This window comes from Drosophila ficusphila, unplaced genomic scaffold (genome assembly GCF_018152265.1).
Source record: "Drosophila ficusphila isolate 14025-0441.05 unplaced genomic scaffold, ASM1815226v1 contig_470, whole genome shotgun sequence".
In the NCBI taxonomy this organism is placed as follows: Eukaryota; Metazoa; Arthropoda; class Insecta; order Diptera; family Drosophilidae; genus Drosophila; species Drosophila ficusphila.
In genome coordinates, this window is record NW_025064389.1 from 606,066 (window position 1) to 622,874 (window position 16,809).

Sequence of the window (16,809 nt, forward strand, 5' to 3'; positions counted from 1 at the left end):
CTATAAGTAATAAATTATAATAACTTAAAAATAATGATTGCTCTTTGTTATTTTTATATTCCCTCATCTATATATATAAAAGCAAGTTGTGTTAGTTCCACCACTTATAACTTAAGAACGGCTGAACAGATTTGGCTGAAAATTGGTAGGAAGGTAGCTTAGAGCCCGGATTTTGTAGTTAGAAATAATGTTTGCAAATACATTGTTGATAAGTTCCTTTTTTGATGAGACAAAATTACAAAAATTATTTCGAAATGATATTAATCCGCTCGATTCATCGACAGGTACTTGACCATTGCCGATAGTCAGCAATTGCTTCGAGAAATCTTCAGCAGATGTATCATTAAGCAATGAAACATGGAAGAACAACTTGATCGACGCCTATGTACCAAAATACAGAAATAAAAATTAAATATTAATGTAGGTTTTTGATTATTTTTGTAATTTTTTCCAAAAAAAGGCAGAACAAAGTTCGCCGGGTTTGCTAGTTGTTTATAAAATTATAAAGTCATCTGGTGGCAAAACAACGTTTGCCGGGTCAGCTGGTATGAATATATATATATGTGTGTAATAAATATACATATGTATGTGTGAAGGCATCGTATCTTAGTTTAGGTTTACAAACTATTTTAATATGAAATAAACAAATAATTTGAAATATAACTATTGCAAGTATTCTTACTGGATACTCGTGGCATTTATTTCCTGAATTCTTTGCATAGATATGTGAAAGAACATCAATGGCTTTCTCTACTTCACCATGCTCTAGCAGAAACTTGGGGCTTTCCGGAAATGTAAGTAACCATAATCCAAGAAGAATACTGAAATTAATAAAACAAAAATTGTAATTAAAATAAAAATTTAATAAATAATAGATCGGGGAAAAAAATTTAATCATTATATGTAGTTGCTAGATGATAAAATATTTTTTTAGAATAGCATCTAAATAAATATATATAGTAAACAAGGCATAAAGAAAAATACTATCCTGTAGCTCTGTAGCTCTCCTGAAGGATTATTATGTAAAATCAAAATCGAAGTTTGGAAAAAATGCTTATTACAACTAAAATGCAAATTTTAAAATCTAAATTTTTCTTTTACAAATTTTTGGGTCGCGATATTTGTGTTATAAAGTTTTTCGCAAATTCTTCATGATTTTAATTCGTCCACCGTGCAATTAAATACTTCTAGAAATCGAAAATATTCGTCCGCGCTAAATAATAATAAATAATATATAAACAAGGCATTAAGACCCTTGTGTAGTTCTCCTGTAGGTTTTACATTTAAATTTAAAAACTGAGAGTCTAGTTTACATACAGGGTGGGCCATTTAAATTTGACCCATTGGGAAACCCTGTAACTTTTGACAGCGTCGACAGATCGTCAAATGTCATACCACGTTGGAAGCGTAAGTCGAAGACAATTGATACCATGGAACAATACACTCCAAGGGAACGCGCTCAAATTGTTCAGCTCTACATTGAAAATAAATTCTCAATTGTGTTAACCCAACGTGCGTTTCGTAAAATGAATAAAGTTAAAAGTTCTCCAGTTAAAAACACAATTAGGTCTTTGTACGCAAAATTTGTAAACACCGGTAATCTAAGTAATGCCAGTCATGTATCCAGGCAACGAACAAGACGTTCTAATGAAAATATCGAAGCTGTACGAGCCAGTATTGATGAGACTCCTGCGACATCGACTTATCGACGATCTCAGGAATTTCTGATGCCTATTATTCGTGAAAATGTCATGGATAACTTCTGGTTTCAACAGGACGGGGCAACTTGCCATACAGCTAGAGCAACAATCGATTTATTGCGAACATTGTTCCCTGGGCGGTTGATATCGAAAAGTGGTGATTTTGACTGGCCCCCAACATCACCAGATTTGACGGCCCCCGCCTTTTATTTGTGGGGTTATTTGAAATCCAAGGTATACGCTAATAAACCAAAAACCTTAAGTCAACTAAAAGACAACATTAGACGTGAAATAGCCGCCATATCGGATGAAACATTGACCAAAGTCATGGAAAATGCTGAAAAAAGAATGCATTCGGCTGTCAGAGCTAAAGGTGCCCATTTACGTGATATCATTTTTAATAATAATTTGTAAAAAATCTCCTTGGACCAAAATAAATGATTTTTGGAATAAAAAAAAAATTGTCCACTTTTTTTGTTTTTGTTTTAAGAATCAAGTGGGTCAACTTTAAATGGCCCACCCTGTAGAAACAACAGACAGACGAATTGGGCGACTTTATCGGATAGCTCCCATAAGAGAGATTGAAAAAAAAAAAACAATTATAACTCCGATGTTTTTGATTATATCGAGTTAATTTTTGTATTTTAAATACTATCGAGTTTCGAAAGTTTTGAAGTTTTAACGAAAAAAATAAGATAAAATCGTTGTTTTTCATCAGAAAGGCATAGTTTTTGAAATATAGAGTTTTCTAATGACTTTTCATCCATAAATCCAAAAATTTGTTTGAACGTACTATGTTCTCATTAGTTTAACTCCATGCCATGTAAAGATTGTTTTTGAATATTTTCGATAATTACCAAGGAAATATGAACTTTTTTCGAGAATAATTGAATACTTTACCTTCAACCCAGCTCTCCCAACTCTGATAATTTTATCTTTATTTATAAAAGGACTCATACTAGAAATTTTCGTATTCATTTAAATCTTTATTATTAATTAAACCCTTGACGCCGTGTATGCTGGTTAATCTTCTGATTTTACGTGATTCCATTCCACCTCTATATTTTTACGAATGTCATCTATACTATTTTTTATAAAATTATTTTCTCAAATTTCTGAGTCATGTACCTCAATTGAGGCACATTTCGCGAAAATTAACTTTTGCAGGTCATCCCAAAACATCCCAAACGTTAGTAAATTCTCTTACAGAAGCGGAATCGTTATTACATAACGCCTCTCTAAAAACCTTCTTGTTGTTGTTTAAGTTCTCTCCCTTGTTTGGGTTGCTTTGTACGGACAGAACCTCTTCCTCTTCTTTGCTGGAACTGTTCAGAAGGTGTTTATTGAACGTTCGTATATTTAATTTAGAAGAACATACTATATTTACTTATATGTATGTGTCGGATCAAATGAAATTGAGTAGAAAGTATAAATTTGGAAAGTAGACTCTTGGGAAGTCAGCTCAGAAAGCGCCTGATAAACGAGCAGAACTTGCTGCTGATAATTTGATTAAAAATGGAAAAGACTAACGACACTCCGACATGCACATATCACGTCGGGGTCAACAAATGTTCAGCTAATAAGCTTTTTTATTAGCTATTTAAATAAAAACACGAACATTTAGAGTTCGATTTCTGCAAAGGCAGCGAATTTATTTTAGCAGAAGCGATTAACAAAAATGGTCCTCGAGATCGAAAGGCAGAGTTAGAATTAAACGGATCAGACAATTTCAGACCCAAAGTAGAAGCCAACAAGCAACGAGAGAACGAATAGAATAATAGAGATTGAGAGCGATGGTTATTATGCAGATAAGATAAGAGCGTGCATTAAGAGAACCAAATTATCTGCTGCGGCTGGATGACCCGACACTGCCTTTGTCCACAGCAAGCACCTTCTTTTAGTAGTTTTCGATTTTGTTCTCGCTCACTGAAGGCACGGTCGCAGATCGCTTACCTGTTCTTTTTCGTTTACATACTGTCGATAGTTAAAAGTCACAGACAAATCGATCCGCTTGCCCGACGCACACTTTATAAACACTCATAAGCTTTAACTTTGTAAATTAAGGCCTTGGTGCCATTTAAGTTAATGAGTAGAAAATTAATTGAAATTTTGTGCGGTTTTATTTTATTTAGGCACAACCAAAGGTTATGGTTAGTGAAAAAGCTTACTAACCCAACATTTCAAGCAATCTAAAACTAACGTGCAACCAAACAAATTTTTTTAATTACGGTGTTTAAATATCGAGCCTTCTCCCAAGGAGACTAACGACAAGTATTCAAATCTTAGCCTAATACATATAATTAATTAATTAAAATTAAGTTTTTTTGGTATAACGGTCCTAGCTATTGTTGCTGGGTGGGGTGATCTCTTCGCCGGAGTCGTGTGTGGCTAGTGTTCCAGGTTAAAGACCGTGCAAGCCTTTTTGGATGAGCCTGTAGTTTGATCGTATACTTTGCTTTTACTTTTACTTTACAGATCCCACGTTTAAGTCTCCGTGAATGTTTTCATTCCGTATGTACCACGGCGCACCCATTATTGTTCTCAGTATTTTTTATTGGGCTCTCTGGATCACTTCTAGGTTACTAACGCATGCGTTTCTCTAGCTCCGAGCCATACATCCAAATCGGATTGGGAAATGCATTGTATATTGTATTGTAGAAGTACAGAAGTACCTTGTACTCCAATTTAAGCGGAGAGCGAGCATTTACTAACCAGTGTAGGCTTCTTGCTTTTAATTTTAGATGTGTTCCCTTGGCTTCGATGTGCCTTCTTCAGGTAAGCCGTCTATCAAAGTGGACTCCCAGATACGTTACTTCCGTTGTTTGTGGAATATGGAAGTTGTTCAGGGATGGTGGGTGGCAAGTTTGTCTATTAAGGGTTAAAGTAACGTGTTTGCACTTTTGCTTGTTAACCTTTATGCGCCAATCTGCTAGCCATTTCTCCAAAAGCCCGAGATGAGCTGATAGATTTTGCGTTGCTGTCATGGGGCACTTAGATCGACTAAGAATAGCTGTATCATCAGCAAATGTTGAAGTTATTGTAAGACCGGTTTTTCGGAAGGTATGCTGTGTAGATTATATACAGCGTTGGTCCAAGCACGCTTCCTTGAGGTACTCCAGCTTCGATTGGATGGTAATCGGAGAGGAAATCTTTACACCGTACTGCGAAACTTATGTACACAAGATATGTCTCCAGTATTTTGAGGGTGTTCTGTGGTAGCAAATTTGGAATTTTATAAATCAAGCCGTCTAACCAAACGCGGTCGAAGGCCTGGGCGACATCCAGAAAGACTGCGGAACAGTACTCTCTACTTTCAAATGTATTTCTTATCTCTGAGGTTATTCGGTTTACTTGTTCAATGGTTCCGTGTTTCTCGCGGAAACCAAATTGGTGGCTTGGGATGGCATTGTGGGACTGTAGGTGTTCTTTTACACGATTCAGCAGAAGCTTTTCAAATATCTTTGATAGGCACGGCAGAAGACTGATTGCCTATTTGATGAAGGCTGGGATTTGTCCTTTCATAGTGATAACGGACTTTTTCCATTGTTGTGGATAATAGCCCCATTTCATCATGCTGTTGAATATCGTGGTGAGAAGATTTACTGCACAGCTCGGCAATTCCATAATCATTTTAGGGGAGATTAGATCGTGACCTGGCGCTTTCTTTTTTTTCTGAGCCTCTATCACTCTTGTCACATCTCTTGATTCGAATGTGATAGGCAGGGTAGCCTCTGTAGTGATGATTGTTGGGAGCACAAAGCTGTTTGTTGATGGAAGCGGTTTGAAGACGTTTTCCAGATGCACAGCAAATACATTCGACCTCTCTTCGTTGCCGCGAGCCCACTCTACTGTTTGTGTGTGTAATGGCGATTCGCTTTCGATTGGTGGACATATACCCGATTTAGCTTTCCACAGTGGATATCGTCTGCTGTTAGGGAAGAGATTCAGCAAATAGAATAATTGAGATCGATTACTTTCATCTTCTAGAGCTGTGCGTAGAAGATAGTTGGCTGTTTTAAGCCGCTCCTTCGAGGCAGGCGATCTTTGGGCTTGCCACTCCCTCCGAAGCCTTCTCTTATTGCGTAGCCCAGAAGCTCGACTGTTGCTAAAATTAGAATTAAAATTACAAGCCGATATAGTAGGTGTTTAGGAGTGTTTAGCAGATAGTGACATAACAGACACTAGTGCACTGCAACTGAGCTGTTAATCTCTTCTTTTTGGTGCATGTTTGGGAAGCCATCAATATGGGTACTTACATACTTTCTGTATTTAAGCCAATCTGTTTTACTGGAAGTTAGAAGATGTCTTCGTTTAAAAAGCTGTGGATGGTCGTAGAGAAGAATTAAAATGGGCGAGTGATCCGATGAAAGATGAAAGATCTGGTTCTGTCGTTTTCCTAGGTCAAGTTCATGTTCTCTCGTTCTCTCTGGTTCTATCGTTTTCTAGGTCAAGTTCATGTTCTCTCGTTCTCCATGCCGTCGTACTCTCCCCGCCCTTTGCTGCTTAGAGATGCTCTTTTAGGTTTTACTTAGCTTAGACTTATTTATTAATAATAACAAAAATAGTGAGAAACTTCATGATCTTACTTCTACTAATTATGACTTAACATTAAGAGGAATAGAAACTTATATCTACAAAATTTGTGCGGCCAAATTGGGCCGTCACAGTGGGATAAAAAACAACGATGTTATCAAATTATTTCCATTAATTCTATATATATTTTTCGATCTCTCCTATGGCAGCTATATGATAGAGTTATCCGATTTTAATTAAATTTAATCCGAAATTCAATAACAGTTAGAAAACGCCATCTTGAAGAATTCAAGTCGATCTGATAAAATACAACGGCGTGAGAATTTTTTATTTCATTCTCTCGTATGGGAGCTATCCGATATAGTCGGCCGATCCGGCTCGTTCCGACCTATATACTGCGTGCAACAATTAGACAACTTTTGGGAAAGTTTCAGTAAGATAGCTTCAAAACTGAGAAACTAGTTTACGTAGAAACAGACAGACGGACAGACGGACCGACGGGCAGACGGACAGACGTACAGACGTACAGACGTATTCTGATTCTACTCGTGATGCTGATCAAGAATAGGGTAAGATGGGGTAAAACCGCCGGTGGGTAAAACCGCTATTTGGATTTCAAATTCAAATGAAGCGCCGAAGCGAGTAACCGTTGATAATGTCGATTCTGATCGATAATGCGCAGTTTTTGCGGTCGGTCGAAATACTGCAGCTTTGTCGTGACAATTTCTGTTGCGGTAAGTGTCCGCTTATAGTACGAACCTTGATACTGATGTACATGTATCAAGTTAGACAATATTTCCAAAATTGTACAAACTAAGTGACCTCGAAAAAAAATTGGTGCGTGGGGTAAAAACGCCGCGAAAAGGTGCGGTAAAAACGCCGCACGATTTGATAACGGAAAAACTCTTTTTATCGAGAATGAATGTCTTTCAGCATCAACTGACGGCTGCGGCTGCGCGAGCAGAAAAGAAAATTTTAAAACGGGTTTCAAAAGAGGCAGACGATAACGAAATGACACAAAATTCTTGAAAACGTTCCAAGCGTGGTCGACCAAAAAAATCGACTACGTAGAAGACAGCGATGACACAGAGGATTAAGTGTCCCATCCTATTTTTTTTAATTTCAATTTCTTATTTTTACTTTTATATATTCTATGTAACATGTGCTTATCGCTTCTCAATTTACTTACTCACTTGTTTGTGATTTATTTTTTTATAATAGCGTTTAAAGAATGCCATGAGGGTGTTGTCAATTGTTGTTATGATTGGTGATTAATAAAATACATTTGTCGGTTGTTTCTTGTTAGGTTGTATATTGAATTTCACTTGACATGTATCAACAAAGTATTCAACAAAGGCTCTAATACAAAGTTCGGTTTTAGGTTCTTCAGATCAAGTTCCGGAAGCTCCCGAGATTAAATTCTGTCTCCATCCGAGCTGTACACCTACCTCCTGAATTTCCGGTCATCCTGGACACCTAAATGCCAGAAGAATGAGTAAGGAAAGATCTTTCGTCTCTGTACTACATCAAGATTAGTCAAAGAGGACCTTCTGTTCCACTACGCAAACTAAATCGTTGAAGGATTTTCCGTTTCCCTTCGACTGTGTTAGTAAGGAGTGGTATTCCCTTACAATAATTTTGTTACAAAATGTGCTAAAAAAGTTACATTTTGTCGCTGCTTTTGTATTGTGGTTCGAACAAATCAGAACCCATTTCAATAGCACACATTGATCTTACACGTAATTTTTTAATTTAGTACTAATCTTTTTGTGTATATTTATTAAAAATGAATCTCAATTGAACTATTTTTGTGAAAAAATGGGCCTCGTGATACATTGTACTCTAAAAAGGGGCCTTTACTAATCAACTTAGTGAGTTCGGCAACACCTTTGCTGAAATTGCAGAAATTTAAAAATGATCTGCAAAAATGAAGGTAAAGTAATTATTATATGAAAAGAAACCAAATTCTAAAAAATTCTTTGAAAACCGACCGATGACCCAAAATCACAGTCTGTAGAAGGTAATGGAGATATTTTTATACCCTTGCAGAGCGAAGGGTGTTATAGTTTCAGTCAGAAGTTTTCAACGCAAAGAAGGAGTCACCTCAGACCCGTCTGTCCGTTTCTACGTGAATAAGTATATAAATCGGAACAGGCCGGATCGGCCGTTTATATAGTAGGGGAATGTCGTCAAGGTTGGACAGTTGTCAGGGTCGGACACTTGCAATTTTTCTAATAAACCAACTATCGCCATCTGTGTGTGAATGTGGTATTAATTGTTTCCACTGTGGGAAACTTTTCATGCCAAGCCGCATCCCAGAACTGTTAATTTTCCTGTTTTGTTGACATAGTGTCGTGATAGTGACGAAAAAAGTATTGGAGAACGCGCAAAAAAGTGGCATAATTCAGCGGAAAATATGCCATCCGAAGGGTAAGTTTAAAGATACGTTAAGGAGGGCTTCTCATGTAACATGTCAAAAAGTAGTTGTTTTTTGGGAATTTTTTTCACTTGGAAAATGAAAACTTACACGAATAATTTTTTGCATATATTTGAAGACATGTTTAAAGTATGAGAAAAACATTTTTTGAAAATTCTAAAAAACAAAATGGCGGACTTATTCAAGGTCGCGTGTGGCGCGACGTGGCTGACGGATTTATTGCGGTATAGTGTGGAGCCCAAAGTTTTCATCTGAAACATACAAAAAACATTTTTTATTATTCAGAAAGGTTCCCCTGAGTGCATAAATGTCTGCAACTTCAAACTTCTTTTTTTTTGTTGCTGAATTGGACTGAAAAGTGTATAAAATAACTTTTTTTTCACAATTTCAGATATTCATGCACTCGTTCAATGTATAATCTGCAAAACACTTTTTAGAAATCAAAAATCGGTTCAGTAGTTTTTTCGTAATCGTGTACCGCGTTTTTAAAATCATAGTTTTGAGAAAAAACGATTTAAAGTTTTGAGTTAGCACACAAAGCGCGCCCGAGCCCGCTCGTTCAATCACTCATATTTATTAATAATATTGAGAGTTGAGTCATAAAACTTTGCGAATATACTTTCAAGACGTTATTCTATCGATCCATGAAAAAAAAATCGATTTTTTAAAAATTTTACATGGGAAGCCCCCTTAAGTGGTTCCCCCTTAACGAAATCCTAAAAAAAATTTGTTCTAAATAAAGCGATTTGGTGGTTATGTTGTGCGGTAGGGTTATGACTCATGTTGTCAGGGTTGGACACTTTTTGTTGTCAAGGTTGGACACCCTTGGTTTTTTCCCTTTTGTCAGAATATTTAAATTTTTCCAATGTTTTTTACAGTTATTCACTACAAAACATGTAAATACATTCAATGAAATATTTTTTTTCTATATTGTGAACAAATATACCTACATATTAATTAAAGAAATATTTTAAAGTTCTAAAAATAAAGTATGAGTTGGATGAATAATTAAATTTGGTAATTAATTACTTGATTCAACAAAAAGTGAATTAATTAGTAAATAAGTAAAAAAAAAATAAATTCTTTAAGTAATAATTTATTTTCTCCCTTTGAAGAGGTTCACGCTACAAGCGAAAGACGGAAAGAGGTAAAGTTTAGTTGGAGAAAGGAAAGTTAAAGACAGTAGCAAGAGCTTATGACCTGCCTAGAACGACTTTGCGGCGATATATTAAAAAAGTAGATGAAGCATATGAGGACATTTCTACTGTTACTGACGAGACGTTCACCTCAAGTGTGCCAAAATGACAAAAAGTTATTTTGTTTGCGAATCTAATTAATTTTTTTTTTCATACTTGGTTGTTATTCACAAAAAAAAGAGTCAAAAGACATAAAATACACCTGTTCCATGGATAATGTCCTCTTTTATTGCTACTTTTCTGAAGTAGCAATTCAAGTGTCCAACCCTGACTACAGTGGCCAAGCCTGACTACATTTTTTTTTTTTTTTAAATACTCGCCATTTCTATGTTTTTCATTTCACAACATAATGTTCATTGTCAGACATACCTTTTGCCTTTACTTTTCAAACTATTTACGCAAATGATCTTAATTCTTATTAAAACGATAATTATGGGCAAGGGTCGAAAGTGTGTCCAACCCTGACGACATTCCCCTATAGCTCCCATACAAGAGATTGAAATACAAAATTCTAACGCCGTTGTTTTTTATCAAATCGACTTGATTTCTTCCAGATGGCGTTTTCTAACTACTTTAGAGTTTCGGATTAAATTTTATCGAAATCGGATAACTCTATCATATAGCTGCCATAGGAAAGATCGAAATATATATGTAAGATAATGGGATTATTATCAATAGTTTATTTAGATAGATATGTGGATAAATGTTTACAAAAGTGTTGATTATAATGATCAAAAGCGTTGAGACAACAATTTGGCAACTGATTGGCGCGTCTTGACTACGGATTTACAACTTTAAGGCCGATTTTTTGCACGTTCTCTACTTTTTCGCTGATCCAAGACTCGCTTCTACTTTTTGAGGGATGGGCCATCGCTGAAGACTGTAGAAAGAAGTCTCATATCGATATGAATAAGGACTGCCAACTACTACTGCTGCCATTACTTCACTGTAGTGGACCCTCGAAGTCGCCTGCCTTCTTGATATCTTATCTGCTGTTGCGTTTTACCTGAATGACTTCATATGGACCAATGTATTTTTTGGCCAACTTTCTTCCGGCTATAAACTGGGTCATCTTGATGGCTACTAGATCTCCCAACTGGTAACCATGATGATTCTTTCTCCTCTTGTCGTAGTTTTTCTTGTAGTTGTCTTGAGCTTTTTTGTTTTGTAACCTAGCTTCCTGCCAGATTTGATTGTGTGTAGCGGCGCCTGAAGAACGTTTTATAGTTCAGCCTAGAGGTATGCTTCGACTAACGGGTTCCGTTAGTAGTTCGTGACTATCGCGTCAGCTGTGTCAGGGACGTTTTGGAAAGCTCCAAATTTTTGCATATAGTTCCATCGCTAGCTGCCTTGCATTTCCGTTTACAGCCTAGCTCAAGGATTTTTCCATCCGGCTAAGTGCTTTTTCGTTTCGATCCTCGTGGCGTGCGGATGCAAGTGTTGTGAGATAAAAATAAAAGTAGTGCAAATCAAGTGACTAAGTGGAGAAATATAACTTGTGAGAGAACCCCAGCGCAAGTTTTCAGATTGGAGAAGCAGCATTCTAATTTTTTTGAGCCACCCATTTATTGCGAGTGCGAGTGAAACGACAAAAGAGCTTTTAGTTTAACCCTTAGATTGTGCATGGGGCTTAAATTGCTCATTTATAGTAAAAAGAGTTGAAGTTTTTTATAAATTAATTTTTAACAGTTTTGAATTTAAAATTGAACGTTGTTTTTATTTTTTGATAGTTATTTCTTTGTGTAGGTTCTAAATTTTAAAATAAATGTCAATATTAAAATAAATTTTTGTAATATCTAAATGAATGTTCATACATATGTAAACATGAGGTGAAATGTAAAAACCCCGTTTATTCGACTCTTTCATTATTAAGCCCCGTTAAATAGAAATCTCGATAAATCGAATTCCCGTCTAATTCGTAAAAAAAAAGCGATCCCCTTGCCATTTCGAATTATCGGGACTCGACTGTATTATCTGAAACGACATGTTAAAAAACAAAAAAGTTTGCAGCCAAGGGCAGAACGACATCTTTGCACAAGGGTTAATACTCTGAAAAATTCGTCAGCACGCGTGCTCATCCTTCAACAAGCACGAACGCACTGACCAAAAAGCCGAACGATTAGGCAGCCGACGAGACTACCTTGTATAATTGTACCATGATCACACCTAGGCCTGCGTGCATAACCTCATCACGCACACAGGCCTGAGCGAATAACCTCATGACTTCCGCACACACACAAGCCTGTACGCATAACCTCACACACACAGGCCGGCGCAGGTGCCCAATTTTGGCAGCAGTTTAGTCGGCAGAAGCGGAGCAGAATGTAATGGAAATTTCCCTACCGTCGGCAGTGTTTTTTTAAAGTTCGAGGATAATATCGTCGCCGCCATGGATGGCCATTAAAAATTAAAAATAAATTAAATTATGTTTGTTGAAAAAATGAGAAAATGAGAAGTTGAAAAATGAAAGTTCAAAGTTAACTATGTATGCGAGTCGATTAATGCTTTAACTGACAGTTTTAATTGTATAATAATTTTCTTGAAATCTAATCAATTCGAAATATGTAAGATTTAATAGTGAGGCGCGTTTAAGATTGTCGGGCGAAAGGAATTGTTAATAGTTGGAATATTATCCCAACCAAAAGTGAATTGTGAAGATCATTACCTAACCTGGTGTTGTTATGCAACATACCAGCCATTTTTTGAAGTGAAAACTTCTTTAGCGGCGCTGAGCAGGGTAAAAACATTCAAATTCGCGTTAGGGTCCCGTTATGCTGATCGAAAAAGCGTAAGATCGAGGGAAAGGGAGAGGAACTAGTATCTCCCACTCTTTCTACCGTGCCTGAGTCATGGTACAATTATGCAAGGTAGTCTCGTCGGCTGCAAAATTGCTAGGGTTTTTTCCCCCTATGGTTCAGTGCGCTCGGGATTTCGAAGTGAGAGGTTGTCCGCGGACGATTTTTTCTCAAAACGTTAACCCTTGTGTGCTTGTGAAAAATACTTGTTGCAATTATTGCAGCAAGCACATACAAGGCGTAACATGTAATATTGCAGAAAGATATTTTGAAATGTGAACAATATGGGAGCGAGTCCTGAAGGGCAGCTTTGTGTAAAAACCAAAAATTGCGGAAAAATTAATACTCATGGTCATATAACAGACCTTTTTAAACCCCGTGCACAGCATAAGGGTAAAACGACATCATTTTCTTTTGTTTCTTTCGCACATACGGGAAAACACCCTCTCACTCGCACTCATTGTAGTGCCCAATAGGGGGAAAAAAAGCCGACGAGACTACCTTGTACTTACACTTAAATAGGTTCGAATCTAAACTGTTTGTTTCTTACTTCAGTTATCATAAACCAATTGTATCAGTTGTAAAAATTTGCGATGATGATTCTGATAATAACGATGGTGTAAAAGTCGTCGAAATTATGGATGGAAGTTGATTTTTCTGAGAGATAAAATTTAATGTAATATATAAATAACGATATAATATTATAAATAACAACATATAATTTGCCATATTTGCGTACGATAGCGCAATAAATAAACATTGTATTCTACCTCATAAATGATAGTACTTTTATACTTATAATTAAACACAACGTTAATATTGAAGTTTTCACTTCTGCCGGCACTCCCGGAGTGCTACCGGTGTTTTTTTTCAGCCTGCCGCGTCGGGAGATCGATCTTTCGCCGATGGACAAGTTGCGTGAGTCATTATTAAAAACATTTGTTTAACTTCATACCCATTTACAAGAGAAAACGAAATGCATCCATAAATTAAAGTAAATTCTATTTTTCCCGATATTTTAACGAAAAGCTAAACTATTTGCTATTGTATAAAAAAAAGCTCTTATGTAAACTTGCATATATCGTTTGATAACTTTTTTTTTTTAAAGAAAAATACTAAATTGATTAATGAATTTAAAAGCAAGAATTTATTGCAATCTGAATTAACTGAATAATCAAATCAAAGATAGATAAGTCCAAATTATAAGATGCTCATATCCAAATATTTTTGAATTACTTATAGGAATTAATATGAATTACTTTACCGAATTATTTTTGAATTACTTAAGGAATTAATATGAATTACTTATACCGAATTATTATGAATTACCTACTTATATGAATTAACATGAATTACTTATACTTGTACTTACGCCAAATCTTTATATATATATATTTACTCCTACTAGATTATAAAATCATATTTCCCTATATTTCTACCATATTATAAATTTATTATCCTTTTACTTTATTTTGTTAATTATCTCAAAGCTTATTAGCTATAATTTTGAACATGTTTACATACCTCTCATTTTTTATATTGTTGATATTGTGAATTAAATAATGGAAATTTAAACCATTGTCTACTGAATTCAGCTGATGTCTAGGCAGTCTTAGGGTATACAAAAGGGATCACCAGAGTCATGCTCTAGCGGCAGGTGATCATAGGTAGGGTGGGCAACATGCGAACCGAATTACATCCTTGGTTTCGCTCATAATAAATCTCTCTCTCTCTCTTTCTTTCACTTTCTCTTATTTGACTTTCTCTTTTGTTCTATTTTTTTCTTGACTTTATGCATCCTTTCTTTCGGTTTGGTTTACTAGCTTATTTCTTGTCGCACGCACGCTCAATTTTCTGATCTTAATAATACTAATGCGTAGACAGCGTCCAGATCTGTTCGAGCAAGACCTCCACCCCCCAAGCCGACGAGCTAGAGCCGGACTCTATAGCGTGCCCTGCCCACACAGATTCTGGAAAGTCTCACCGCCCTCTACTTAGTCGATCGTTACACGTTACAGTTATAATTTATTATTATTATTAAGAAAAGTGGCGCCCAACGTGATGGGGCCTTAATGAATACAGCTTAATTCATTGAGGCCCAACGTGATGGGGCCTTAATGAATACAGCTTAATTCATTGAGACTCACAGATGCATAAATTCTATTTTTCTTAAATTCTTTATCCTTAAAATTTTTCGTTACTCTTCCTAAAATCCTTTCTCAAGTTTTGATAATTTCTGGAAAATAGAATGAGACAATATTTTTATTTCATCTGTCCGAATATCACGAGTTAACGAAGGAATTTTTTCTTTTCCTTTACTCTTCCTAAAATTCTTTCTTAAATTTTGATTATTTCTGGAAAACAGACTGAGACAATTTTAGTATTTCATCTGGACGAAAATTACAAGTTGACGAAAGAATTTTCCTAAAATTAGCGAAAAGGACAAGGTATCTTGTTCTGAGGAAAACAGAAGGGTAAGTCAGAATTAGGTAGATTTTCTGACCCGGATGCAAATACCAAGTCGTTAAGCTAACCACTTTTACGAATTTAAATTAGTACATACACTTCCTTCTATGGAAAATACTGGTATAACTCACGAGCTGTGCCATATCCAGAAAAAGTTGTGACCAAATTTTTTTTCCCTCCTTTTGACCAGAATTATTAGTTTTATTTATCGGCTGGAATACATGCGAGGTTGCTTTTGAACAAGCCGCTGACCAAGTTCGATATGACGAAAGTAAATTCTTGTTAAAAGCTATCCAAACTTTTATTTCTTAATTTTTTCCGAGAGATTTTAGATTTACTAAATACCCTTTGTCATGAGACATCAAGCAAGAGTTCAGTTAAGATTTCCTTATTTAATTATTTCGATTTTTTTCCGTTGGTTTCAAAGACTTTGTTTTTGTTGAAACTATTTTCGTACCGCTTATAATTTTCTTATTACCTTTTTCGACTTATCGTTGGTTTCAAAGAAGTTATTTTGTTGAAACTATTCTCGTACCGCTTACAATTTTATTTTTTTTGCAACTATTTTTAATTGCCGTTTGTGTGCATGATGGGAGAAGACCGATCTCCAGATAGAAGAGCCGAAAGGGGCGTAGAAATAGTCTGTCCGATATGCAAGGCTGAGGTCTACCTTGTTGAAGTTTACATAACGTCATGTCAGCATGAATTTCACAAGCGATGCATCGAAGAGCATTGGAAGAAAAGCGCACAATGTCCGGTGTGCAAAGCTTCTAGTAGACCCGCAATCGCGAATAGTGGGAACGGAACTGGGCGACAAACTCGAAGCCAATCAAAGAACCGTCAACCCGCGGAAAATGCAGGGAAACTAGTGTCAGATGACATAGCCTCTTCGTCTGGATACAATACCAATCCCAGTAACAGTGGTAATAATACTCCAAGCGTTATTACTGCAAATGCTATCACTTTACTAGCAATGGAGCGAAGATTGCTATCCACACTAACTGCTAGTATGACCGAGTCAATTCAGAAGTCTGTTTCCGAAGCTATGGCAAGGGTAATTCCCGATCACGTGGGTAGATCAAATGGGACTCCAAGCGAGATGAGTCAGCCTTTTAACCCTTACAATAGGGAAGAAAACGGAGTTAATTCTGGACAAGATATGCGAGCTCCGAGTTCTCCTGTGTCATTACGAAGTGCCGATGCAGATTTGTTAAACCGACCGGATAAAGTAGTACATATTTTGAACGGTTGGAAAACAAAATTTTCTGGTGTAGGAGTGTCAGTGGACAACTTCATTTATCGCGTTGAAGCACTAACTAGGGAAACGTTAGCAAATAATTTCACTGTTCTTTGCAGAAATGCAAGTGTCCTTTTTGAAGGAAAAGCTAATGAATTTTATTGGCGTTATCACAAACCTAATGGCGAAGTCCGTTGGAATAGCTTTTGTGCAGCGTTACGTCAACAGTTTCGACAGGGTAGGGATGACGGCGATCTTGAGGAATTGATTAGGAGCACCAAACGAAACGTTCGATTGCTTCTATGACTCCATCTCAAGTCTGATCGACCAATTAGAACAGCCTTGGATGCCACATAAACTTATACGAGTTCTCCGAAACAATCTTCGTCCCGAAATTAGGCATGAGCTCCTAAATATCGACATTCAGTCAGTGTCAAAATTAAGG

At 36.4% G+C, this 16,809-nt stretch overlaps 1 protein-coding gene across 1 annotated transcript in view; it reads right to left on the reverse strand.

The window, feature by feature from the left end:
- The window catches only part of LOC122320325 (synaptic vesicle glycoprotein 2A-like), a 641,446-nt gene that overhangs the window by 109,676 nt on the left and 514,961 nt on the right, over nucleotides 1-16,809 (reverse strand). The window contains exon 6 of the mRNA XM_043208507.1: nucleotides 683-821. Coding sequence (XP_043064442.1) covers nucleotides 683-821 — 139 coding nt within the window. The remainder of the gene's footprint in view (nucleotides 1-682; nucleotides 822-16,809) is intronic.